The sequence below is a fragment of the Microtus pennsylvanicus genome, chromosome 4, assembly GCF_037038515.1.
Source record: "Microtus pennsylvanicus isolate mMicPen1 chromosome 4, mMicPen1.hap1, whole genome shotgun sequence".
NCBI classification, from domain to species: domain Eukaryota; kingdom Metazoa; phylum Chordata; class Mammalia; order Rodentia; family Cricetidae; genus Microtus; species Microtus pennsylvanicus.
This window is the reverse complement of record NC_134582.1, coordinates 91,733,704-91,746,058: the sequence shown is the minus strand read 5'-3', so window position 1 is coordinate 91,746,058 and position 12,355 is coordinate 91,733,704. Positions and strand designations below refer to the sequence as shown.

Below are 12,355 nucleotides of genomic sequence, written 5' to 3'. Positions count from 1 at the left end.
AAAGGCATATCTTTCACAGTCCTTTTTGAAAATTGTCCACCATTTCAACCAGATTTGAAGAAAGACTGAAGATGTCACCTGCTCTTGCGCTCTTCCTTGATCTCGAATGCTATTTTGTTAGCTCGTTCAGCAAGCTTCTAGTAAGAATACATTCATTGTAGAGGGAATTGTGTCTTCCAGAAGGAAGTACATTGGCCATTCTCACATTTCTAACACACAGTATTTCAGAAAATGCCCATATGTGGAAATGGGATCTTTATATTTAACCAAATTGTAAAGATGTCTCTAACATGGCTCAGACCCAACATGGCAACATCCTTATGAAAAGGAGTAATTTGTATGGAGACAGACAGACCCATATAGGGAAGAGAGGATCATAGGGGATATCTACAAACTGAGGAACCCTTAAATCTGCCAGAATCCATGAGAAAACACAAAACCTCCCCTGAGCACATCTTAACTTTTGTTCTCAACTTTGTGAACTTTTCATGGCAACCTTAGGAAGCAAATCCTACATTCTTAGTAAGGAAGGAATGGTTCCATTCATTTGTGGTACCTCTGGCCCAATTCCTGGGTAACAGATACGATGATCTATGTTGTGTCAGTCTCGGTTCCTGCTGCTGTGATCCAATATAGACAAAAGGAACTTACAGAAGAAACTCTTTCTTCTGGCCCTAAGTTCATGCAGTCCATGGCAGGGAGATGAGGCAGCAGGAGCTTGAAGCAGCTAGTACACCTCATTCACAGCCAGAAGGCAGAGAGCAGTAAGTGCCTGTTGGCTTCTCAGCTCTGATTCTCCATCTGCACAGTTCAGGATCCCAGCCTGAGTGGGAATGATGTCACCCAGGTGGTACTTCCCACCTCAGTTAAGGTAACCAACATAGTCCGCCATGGGATGTCCAGATGTCTAGCTCCTGAGTCATTCCAAATCCTCTCAAGTTGACAATATTAACTGTCAAGAGTGTCCTTTATCTCTGAATTGTAAGTGTGTGGCTTAGCTGACCCCAGGCCACTACTGTTGCTGGAGTATGTTCATGTGGCTTGATCTTACACGGTCCTGCTCAGAGTGTGTGTCTTGCCATGTGTCTGGGAAATGAACAGCACCTATTTCTTCATGTAACAGTTCCTCATTCTTTCATTCTGAAAACTGTCAAAAATGGGTGTGTACGTATATTTTCATGTTTTCCATCTTTTTTACCTATAAATACAGTAGTCTAGGGAACTGTATCTCACCTGGCTTTCTGATCATATGCTCGTGGTTGGAAGGGTCTAATACCTTTTGAATTTTTTATTCCATTCGCTGTATTTTTAATTATAAAATCATATTGTAGATTATTCAGAGAAACAATTTTAAAAGTTTAAGTTAAGAAATAGTTCTGGTTATTTACCTGATAATATAAATGACATATTAGTATCAGAGATAATTTCTACTTAATGGATTATGCATATTCTTTTATTTTTGGTCTTTTTCATTCTTTATGGACACTATTGGGGCTCTAGTCTTTAGGCAGAAAATATTCTAAATTCCGTATCTAATAAATACAAAGCCTTGTTTTTTGGATAGTTGTTATATTCCAAGCCCAAGCCTTTAATTAGTCTTGTAGTACCACTGTCCAGTCTGCCACTCCTCTCTCTCTCTCTCTCTCTCTCTCTCTCTCTCTCTCTCTCTCTCTCTCTCTCTCTCTCTCTCTCTCATTTGCCAATTTTTCTTGGTATTTCATGCACAAGGCTGTCCCTTTTTGTTCTTGAGTGTTTATACATTCCAAAGTCCTTTGCCCATGTTTGTGGAGAATCAGGATGTTTATAGAATGGAATCTGACAATGAATATGCCTTTTAACCCCCGATCCTAGCAGAACGGTGGACTAAGATAACCTCAATACTTAACCTATTCCATCATCTTGCCAGAACCAGAAGTCAAAAGGCACATACGTCATGTTGCATATTTCCTCCCAAAGATCTCTATCTGTAGACTGTTAATGGACACTGTAACAAAGATGGCAATCTCTATTGGAAATGTTTCCAGGACAAGTGTCAGAAGATGAGCAGGTTCTCAAGGTGTCTATCAAGGAGTTACATAAAAATCTGGAAGCAAGCACTCAGCACCAACAGGCCTGAGCTTAAAATCCACAAATGAAATTGACCCACTATGCTGAAATAAAGTAATTGGTGTTGTTCATGAAGTGTGTAAGGGGCCTAAGACTTATATTTTTCCTTTAACTCTTCTTCTTTGATGACCTCTACCTCACAATATACCAAGAGTCACGTTAATATATGAAATTATGTGGGACAAAAGCAAAACACTGTATATTTGTACTATGGATGAGATGACTGGAACCCTACTCGATTAGTCTTAGGCACACATCTGCTACCTCCCTTAGCAGGCCTCTCCACCACCTATAAGCAGCAGCAGTTTCACTAAACCTTCAAGTGTTGACCTCCTGGCTCAGCCTGATACCAAAGGCATAGCGCTGTGATGCTATGGCTTTGTGTTCTCGCAAAAGGTCCATTAGCAAGATAACCTTATAGGTGTGTGATGTAGAAACTTCCTCCCCAAACTCAGTGTGTCTCCTGTAATTAGGCCTTATTCTTTCATTTAAATAATTCTTCTGTGTTTGTTGATTTTTTTTCCCCAGAGATAGATGATCAATATTCTCCAGTTAGCACAAGTATGGTGCCTTGTGCTCCCCAGCTGCCTTAGGGAAGATAATTGCTTCTACTCACGAAGTAAGGAAAGAAATAAGCCTCTCTGACTTGTATCTTAAGTGAAATGAAATAGATGTCTCAAATGTCTCAATATTAATTACAAACCCAAGATATGGTCTTATGTTTCTGAATGGATTTTTAGTAGAAAACTATGCTGTTACTGCTGAGGGTATCATTTAGTTGGTAGAGTTTTTAGGGTGCATAAATAAAGCTCTGCATTCAACCCTAGTATTACATAAACCAGGCACTGAGGAACATGCCTGTAATCCCAATACTTAGGGTGGAGGCAGGAGGAGCCAGGTCATAACGTTCTGCTGTATAATGAACTGAGGCCAGCATGACATCCATGAGACCCAGTTTTAAAAATTAATAAATAAATAAAACAGCTTTACAGTTGTTTATACTCTCAGTGTCCTACAAACTACAGCAGCGAGACCAGGAGGCAGAACTGTACACTTGATGAGAAATGACGCTGCTGGGTTGAGTTGGACAGAGCAAATGGGACTTCGAGCAATAGCCTCTCAACTCTAGGGAGCACAAAGGCTCTGGGGACTCTTCTCTCCTGCTAAATTCTGGTTGTTTGGGGTCCTTTTCTTGTTTTTAATTTTTGTCATGAGTGCTATTAAATACATTGACTGTGAAGTAACATAGCGGCTTTTTGTTGTTGTTTTGTTTTGTTTTTGCTATGGGTGGGTATTAAAGGAAGGACACGACTCAATGCTGTTTGGTCAGCCTGCTAGCACACATTTTCCCGGGCTATGGCAGGAGGTAATTATGTTTTGTTTACTTCTGACACATGCAGAAAATGTGGGTTTGCTCTCTTAACCCTTCAAAGACGCTTCCTTCTCTGATGGGCAGGAAGGAGATGCTTTTCTTGTCCCAGGGTTCACCAGCCTGTCCCTACAGACTCAGCACCGTGTAGGCACTGCAAATGGTCTTTGCAATGTCACTTTTTTAACTTGCAGTATGTTTTCTTCAGGACCTGCATGATACAACCCTTCCCATTGGCATTTTTGCCCAGAACCTCCCCCTGTGTAGCAGGCAGCACTCTAGCACTGTAAAGAAATACCCGAGGCAATTATTTTATGTGGAGGAAAGAGTTTGGCTCATAGCTAGAAAGTTTCTAGTCCAACTTCAATGATATCCATGACTCTCAGCCTCTGAAAAGATGGCGGAAACGTGAAATGGAAATAAGATTGGAGATGTGGGGCATGGCTAGAATGACTTACCTCATGAACCAGGAAGCAAAAGTAGAGGACAAGGCTGGAGTCCACAGTCCCCTTTGAAGGTAGACCTCAGTGAACTAAGAGCCTCCCACTGTGTCCTGCCTTTAAAGGGTCACCATCTCAAAGTCTTAATAGCTCCACTCTGTAGAGCAAGACTTTCAAACTCTAAAAGGTACTACTCCACACAGCCACCATGACGGTCATTCAATGGCTTGTGTGGGCTAGCCTCTAAAAGCCAGCAAGAATAGATGATGCTCCTGCATCCAGAATTTTTATTTTTACCAGGGACTTGAGAGACAATGGACACCTGAGAAAATGTCAGTAGTAAAAACAAATGATAGCATAGCTCAGTGCAAAACACTTAAAAACAAGATGGTTTGAAAGGTGCTCACAGAATATAATTGTACAATATTGCTGATTAGACCTCTTAAAACTATTATTTCAATTCTTAACCACTCTCACCTTTTTGAAAATTTTCTCTAATAGACAGAGAGAATAAAGAGTCAAATTTGGGGCATGAGCAAGCAGGCATCAGGCATAGTAACTGATTGTACCTATCCTCAAATTCTGGCAATTGGTGGCTTTACCAGGGGAAAAATTGTCTCCATAACTAGCCCAGGTAAAACCCCACACATATACCTTATGCTTTTTAACAAGGACATTGGAATCATTTAGCGAAGAAAAAAAAGTTAAGCTACTTTGTTCTTAACCAAAGGTTAATTGGAAAGTTATCTGAAATACAAGCATTTGCCATATTAGTCAAGAGAAAAGTCCACTGGGTAAAACTGTATAGGATTCTCTATCAAAGAGATAGTGTGATTACAACAACAATTATAAAAGGGAGATTATTGGATTCCTGCTATGCATTGGCAAGGCACCTTTCTGCACACACCTATGGTAGGACAGCATCACCGCACCCCATCTTCCAAATAGGTTCTTATTAGAGGCTTGGCAGTGCCCACCATTTAACCTTGCCAGTCAAGGTCCCCTTTTCCATTAAACATTTTCCTAAAATGAATTTTGACTTCTCTGTTTCAAAGCACCTTCTGATGTCATGGTCGTCACCTCTGTCAGCACTCTCACACATCTGGAGTTGGGCATACTCACAGGTATGGCTGTTATGTAGTGCACATCTTCCAATAATAGACCATGCCTGGTTTTTGTTTCTTGTTTTTAATTCCATTGACTTCTAAATGACAGAGTGATCATTTGGTACTTGACACTTGTTGTCAATGGTATGGTTTTAATTGATGCTGTTTTGTTCGCCTCTTTACAGTTTGCTATGGAGTTGTTTCTTAGTTGCAGAAAAAAGAGGAGGGGCTAGGTACCATCTTCAAAGTTCTTACACATCTATAATGTCAATGTAGTGATAAATAAAAAGTGAAACTCTTTCTGGGTAGGGTAATTTTTCTCCTTGAACCTCATCCTATAGTATCAATGTTGGTTCTGATAATTTTTATAGTTCAAAGTAATAAAATAAAAGGCAGTTCTACTGTGAAGATTTAAAGCCATACCCCACGTGCAGAAGCATGATCTGGGCTTCCAGGACAAATCCATTCTCCTTTCTCTCTTCCCACTTTACCCACCCAGGAAGACAGCATCTGTCCAGTGCAGAGGCTCCAGGGGAAATGAAGCCTGTCTTCAGTGCTTCTATTGTACCCACGTCTTGCTGTCCTCCTTTTCTCCAGGGTCACTTTTAGCCTCGCCCAACACTTTCTCTCCCAGCACTCTTCCCTCCAGAATGCGTTTGAACAGCCGTATGACCTATCATTTACTATCAGCACAGTTCTGCCAACTCTTGGCTGCCTACACACATAGGCATGTGTCACACACCGTGTGTGTGTTGAAATTGTCTACTTAGAAATCCTGAAACAAGAAGATCAATAATCCATATGACATTCTTGATAAATAAAGGACACAGTAGTAAGTATATCTTTACCTACACTGAGGATTGAGATGGATAGATGGATGAATGGATGGATGGGTTAGACAGACAGACAGACAAATAGATGGATAGACAGATTATAGATAGATAGATAGATAGATAGATAGATAGATAGATAGATAGATGCACAGAAGGTGCTTTAGGGATACTTGTTGAGTAAATGAATGTGATCATAGAAAATTGTGTGAACAAGATCCTTTGGGCTGATCACAGTGTTTTGATTCTGTATAGCCACATGGGCAGAGTGGAAAGGCAGACAGATAGTGACAGAAGAATCTAATTAAACACAAAGTAATATGTGTGCACAGAAGGTCAGCTTACCAAGAAAAGGCTTTCGTGGAAATACAGCCCCACATCATAAAAGTTGCCACCGTGACGAACGGGGCGTGTTCTCGTCTTCAGCTGTTTGGTTTGACACCACTGTGAGACGTGGCCCCCCAGCTGATTGAGCAGAGACACTCTGAGAAGGTAGGAGCCTTGGGGAGCCTTGTCCTTGAGGCCCCTGAGACATTTGATCTGTATTTGTAGATGAGGCAACTGAGACTGCTCACCCTACATAAAAGGCAGAATTCTTGAATTACACAGGAACTGGGTAAAACCAAGCAATTAGCAACAATGGGCTTTTCAGAGGGTAAAGAAGGGAGACAATTATTTTTACTCAACCTGTAATTGTCAGGTATTAGCAATGATAACAGACAAGGGCCCACAGTATATAATTAAGCGGTCAAAAAGCAAACTCCCCGATGTTGGGAGGGAAAGTTTAGCTAGTGTTTAAGCATGGTATGTTAATAAGCTGTGACATCAGAAACCATTCATCTATTCTAGAAAGATGGAATTAGCAGGAATCCAACACTTCTAAAAACCACACAGCATGCCTGCTAAGATATGAGGGAGTGGGAAACCCCAACAGCAAGCCTCACACATGGCACGAGAAAGGTGACAATCCTAAGCAACACTAATCACAGATAATAATGTCACACGATAAGAGAACTGAAAAACATGTCAAACTCACACTTCACCTTATCTGTCATACTCTCAATATGTCAGCTTGGCCCATAGACTTCCAATGAGCAGCTCTCCCACAACAAAAACGTGGGGGCAGGGGGAGTCAAGGCCTGAGTCTCAGCCCACGAAGGGTAACTAAGACAGGGATGAACCTTTTATACAACATCCGGATGTCATTGCACGTTCACAGTTGACTGAAGCAGGCCATTTTCATGTTCCATAATTGCCAAGAAGTTTATACAAATTAATGGTTTTAATGAACTATTATTTCAGATTAAGTAAACACTAAGGCAGGATTGTTGAGAATTCAGATGGCATTAAGTTTTATTTCTAGACTCACTTACAAGTCCCTGGATAATTCAACCTTGAAGAATTCACTGGGACTTTGTGCTTCAATCGCAAATAATATTAAGAGCATGCTACTGTTCCATCCAGGGTAGTGGTACCGCTGGGTTAATCTAGAGCCAACAGGAGAGATTTCTTAATCTTGCCTAGAATTTATTGAGAAAATGTATATTTCCATATAGACAGCATGCTTTTAAAGAATTAAGCAAATAAGAAAAGTTGTCCAATTTCTTTTGTTTTTCTCATTCAAATCATACTTAAAAACTAATCAGAATAACAATTATTTTTGGTTTAATTAGAAGATCTTAATTAACAACAAAGACTTAACCTTAATATTTTGGTTTCCAAAAATATTTTAAAAATTAACACCATCTGAATAAATAAGACAATCTTTTTAGACCTCAAGGCAGGATTACTGATGCAGGCAGACGGAGTTATTAAACACATTCTAAATTAAACGCCTCTATGAATTTTATACTGAAATATATTGTGATAGTTTTGCATGCCAAATGTGACATTTTGTGTTTTAGATTCATCTTCTGTAGTAATTTTGGAAATGTCATACAAACAAAGATTTTGTCATTTACCAATAGAATTACTATGCATGGTCGCCTAGCCGACTCTGTGCCGGGCTCTGGTGGTTGTTTCAAGTCAGCAAGCCATAAAGAATCTTTATCTCTCTGAAACACAGCAATTTGGAAGATAATCGAATGGTGACTAGGGGGCAGAAATGCCAGTCTGAGGAATTATACCACCATCTCTCTTGCATTTACAACCTCTGTCAAGCACGTGTCAGAAAGAGAAGGAGAAGGGGGAGGAATATCCATCAAATCTCAAGGCTGTGTCATTTGCAAGGTGGCAGGCCTACCTCCATGTACGGCTGAGTCTGGTTATATTGGTACCCTGTGGTGAAAAATACCACGGGTGTTCCCATGGTCAGCTTTCCCCTTATGGTTTAGCATGAAATCAGCATCAAAAGCATTTAGTAAGACCTGCTTTCTCTGAAGAACCCCTTAGGAAGAAAAGAACAGGTAATGACAGTCACACGATGGATGTCATCGTCTGACATTCTGCATCAGGAGAAGCCACACGAGAGTGCTCACCTGGCAGCAAGCTCCTGCTCTTTGGGATTCTTTAGTCGCTTCTGGAAACGAGGGCTGCTGCGTGGCACTGCCCTTTCTGTAAGGATTCCCATCTGCAGTGCACAGTTGACTGGGAGCCGCAGGAACGAGAAGGAATTTAAAAAAAAGGAAAGATGTGGCATAAAGAAAACCTTGCCTTTAGGTCCATAAGACAGCCTGGTGCTTTCCTTCACTGTGTTCTTAGATTAGACAGCAATTATAAATGACACATGGCAGGTGTTGCACATGGTTAAAGCAGGGTTTTTGGAGTACAGCCCCATTAAGTACATGGCATACTATCTAAGCTACTGAGCTTCGAGCAATTAAAGTGTCAGTTGTTTCAGAAACAACCGGAAATCAAGTTCAGTTGCCTTTCCTCATGTGAAAAGAATGGGCTCTGGGACTCCCTGTGAATGCCAGAATTCAAAAAGGCTCATGCCCCTTATATAACATGCCATGATATATACATAAAATATATGCACATATAGCATGTTTTTCAATATTTATTTTATTTTAATTGTGTATATACATACATGCAAATGCATATGCATGCCTGTGACTGCAGACTCTCTTGGAGGTCAGAAGAGGGCATCCCATCTTCTGGAGCTAGAGCTACAGGTAACTGTGAGTCACCCTTGTGGGTGCTGGGAAGTGAACTCTGGTACTCTGTAAGATCTGCAAGCCTTCTCAAACCCAGATCGTATTTCCAGCCCTGCTTTTTACCATAAATTTTAAGTAATCTCTAGATTTCTGGTTCTCAATCTTCCTAATGCTGCAACTCTTCATGTCATGGTGACCCCAACCATCAAATTATATTCATTGCTACTTTGTAACTACAATTTTGCTACTGCTATGAATCGTAATGTAAATATCTGTGTTTTTTGATGATCTTAGAGGATCCCCATGAAAGGGTCATTTTGATGCCAGGGAGTCGTGACCCACAGTTTGAGAACCAAGGCTTTAGACGGTTTCTTAAGGGGATGTTTAATACATGAAAAAATTATATAGATAGCTGCTGTAACACATTGTTTCTATAGTATACCAATGGGAGCAAACATTCTGCACAACCTCAGTATGGCTTAAGCTACCATAGATCGAACTACATTTCCATCTATTAGGGGTTGAATGCATAGATGCAGAAACCACAGATATGGAGGGCCATCTGTATTTGATAAGATTCCTTGTCATTTCATTTTTTTTCTACCCATTATTCCTTGAGCCTACAAATTGTGCATGAAACCTTGAGGAAAGCATTAATTGAAAATAGATGCTTGGCTGATATGACGCAAATATTTTCTGTCTTTAATGCAAGGGTGGGATCTATTTCTCACCTTAAAATGCTCCCTTGGTACTTGCCCTTCTAGTAACATGTACTCAATGTATTCAAGACTCTTCTTCATTGTTGACTTTTTTGTTTGCTTGCTCGCAAAGCCTGACATCATCTGCCTGCTTTCCCAAATGCATCTGAATTAAAAAGGATCATATCTCCCACTTCTCCTGACTTAAGCTTAATTCCATCAGCAGGGCCATCTGTGACAATGACTGTACCCCCACCAGAGGAATAGCCTTTTGGTGTCTCACTGCTGATGCAGTTTCTATGATACAAATTATCTCCCGTAATGTGGTTAGAGCTGCATTGACACAGGGGTTCATTAGGACACCCATTCGCTGGCAATCCAATTTCAAATTAAATACACTTTGTTGTAAATTTTATTACTTTTAAACTACTGTATCTATTGTCTTTAATGGCCCTATTATACAGTTATGAAGGTAAACAGATTTCATTAGTAAACATCAAACACCCCATGTTAAGCACAGTGAGATGGCTTCTCTTAGTTTCTTTCTTTGTTCCCTTGGTAAGAATTGCAAGGCATTCAGAAATACCCTAAAATTTTAATCTGAACAATTACATACTATATTCACTATTAGCATCTGAAAGAAAGAAAATAAATAAAGAAAAGAAAATAGGGCCCCTGGTAACAAGTCCCCCTCCCTTTTATTTTTTTACAATTAACTTTTTTTAAAATATCATTTCCTGAAAGTTAAAAAGAAATGAGTACAAGGGAGCAAGCACCCAGAGACATTGTTGACTTGAGCTCCTGTAAAGTAGTTGTGGTCCTGGTCAGAGCCAGGAGCAGACATGAGAGCCTGTCTGTCTTGAGGCCTGTGGTGGTTTAAATAAAAACGGCCCCCAAAGGCACATAGGGAGTGGCATTCCTTGGTGGTATGGCCTTTTTGGAGTAGGTGTGGCCTTGTTAGATGACCTGGGAAGTATGTCACTGGGGGTGGGCTTTTAGTTTCAGAAGCCCAAGCCAGGCCCAGTGACACTCTCTCTTCCTGCTGCCTCTGGATCCAGATATAGAGTTCTCACCTCCTTCTTTAACACCATGTCTGCCTGCTACCATGCTTCCTACCATCATGATAATGAACTAAATCTCTAAAATGGTAAACCAGCCCCAGTTAAATGCTCTCCTTTATGGGAGTTGCTGTGGTTATAGTATCTCTTCACAGCAATAAAACCCTAAGGCAAGTCCTAAGGTAGATCATCATTCTCGTCTTACCCTCTGATGGAACATTATTAACTTTATGATGATGAAGGCACAGCCATCCTCTGTATACATAAAAGGGCAGATTCTAACAGCCCCTCCCAAATGCTGAGACCCAGAGAAGCTCAAGAGCTTTATTTACATTGCTGCGCTATTTTCATACAGCGTACATACACAGTTTCCCTTATATGTTAATTCATTTCTAACTGTCTTACAGTATTGAATATAATGCAAATTCTGTGCAAACAGCATTTGTGCAGTGTTACTTAGGGAGGTGACAAGAGGGGACAAACAGCTGTGTCTTCAGTATGTATGTTGGGGTTATTTAACTTTTTTAACAAATACTTTCTTTTTTATTATGATTTATTTCATTTTAAATTTGTGTGTGCGTGTGTATGTATGTGTAGATCTGGGTATGTACATGTGAGTTCAGTATCCCATATCCCCAGAGCCTAGAAGACGTATAAGATACAGGTGATTTGGGGCCACTCAATGTGGTTTCTGGAGGCTAAACCTAAGGCTTCTTTGCAAGAGCTCTTTACCACTGAGACATCTTTCCAGTTCCTACAGATACTTTCTCTCTAAGGCTGATTGAGTCTGTGAATATGTGCACACTGTGGTTACAAAATTCTGGTTGTATATGGGCTCAGTTGTATATTATCAAAACCTTCCACCTACCTACAGACTATATGTAACATCTGCAAAACATGGGCTTCTGTTCTTCATGACTAGAGGGTTAAATTGTTCATTTTTAATACTAAGTGAAACTGATAGTGTACATATTATTCTCTAACTTCTATTTTCCTCTTTGTACATTATATGCATGTTTTTGCTACAACTAGATTTTCAGGGATCTCTAGTGTTTAATTCTGTCTACCACAATTTATTTAAATTGTCCCTTATTGTTGGCTATTTAGTCTAGTTCCTATTTTTGCTGTTGCAAGTTAGCCTGGAATTAGCTCTCTCACATGTAATGTCTTAAAGACTTCCCTAGCAATTTCCACAGTACCAAGTCCTATCATTAGAAACACTGGGCATGGGAGGAATGCTATTCTGTTCTCTACTGGTCTTTAGTTGGGCATAGAAATGACACCTTAGTGATTTATCATCCTAACTGCACAGCTAGTGTCTTCGCAGGGAGACAGACCCCTCTCTGGTGCTATGTGCACTGCAGTCAGAACACACAGTAAGGGAGGATGCAGTAAAGAGGCAGCACCTATGCACAGCAGTGCATCCCCATCGCCACTGCTGACATTTGTAACTAGGGAACTCTTTATTCTGAGGGTTTCTCAATGCCTTGATGGGCTATTTAGTGGAATCCTGTCCTCTGCCCACTGAATACTCCTAGATGACCGACCTTATGCCAGTTTCCATAATCAATATGTTACTTAGTAGATGCTGCCAAATGCCCCCTAGGGATGACGCTGATTCTTGCTGAGGACCACTAATGTTCTCAGTACGAT

General features: G+C 40.4%; 1 protein-coding gene across 1 annotated transcript in view; it reads right to left on the bottom strand.

Moving 5' to 3' along the window:
* LOC142849038 (uncharacterized) overlaps nt 1–12,355 on the bottom strand; it is a 292,085-nt gene that overhangs the window by 186,856 nt on the left and 92,874 nt on the right. Inside the window, exons 15-16 of the mRNA XM_075971155.1 lie at nt 8,329–8,446; nt 6,197–6,427 (exon numbers count right to left, since the gene is read on the bottom strand). Coding sequence (XP_075827270.1) covers nt 6,197–6,427; nt 8,329–8,446 — 349 coding nt within the window. The remainder of the gene's footprint in view (nt 1–6,196; nt 6,428–8,328; nt 8,447–12,355) is intronic.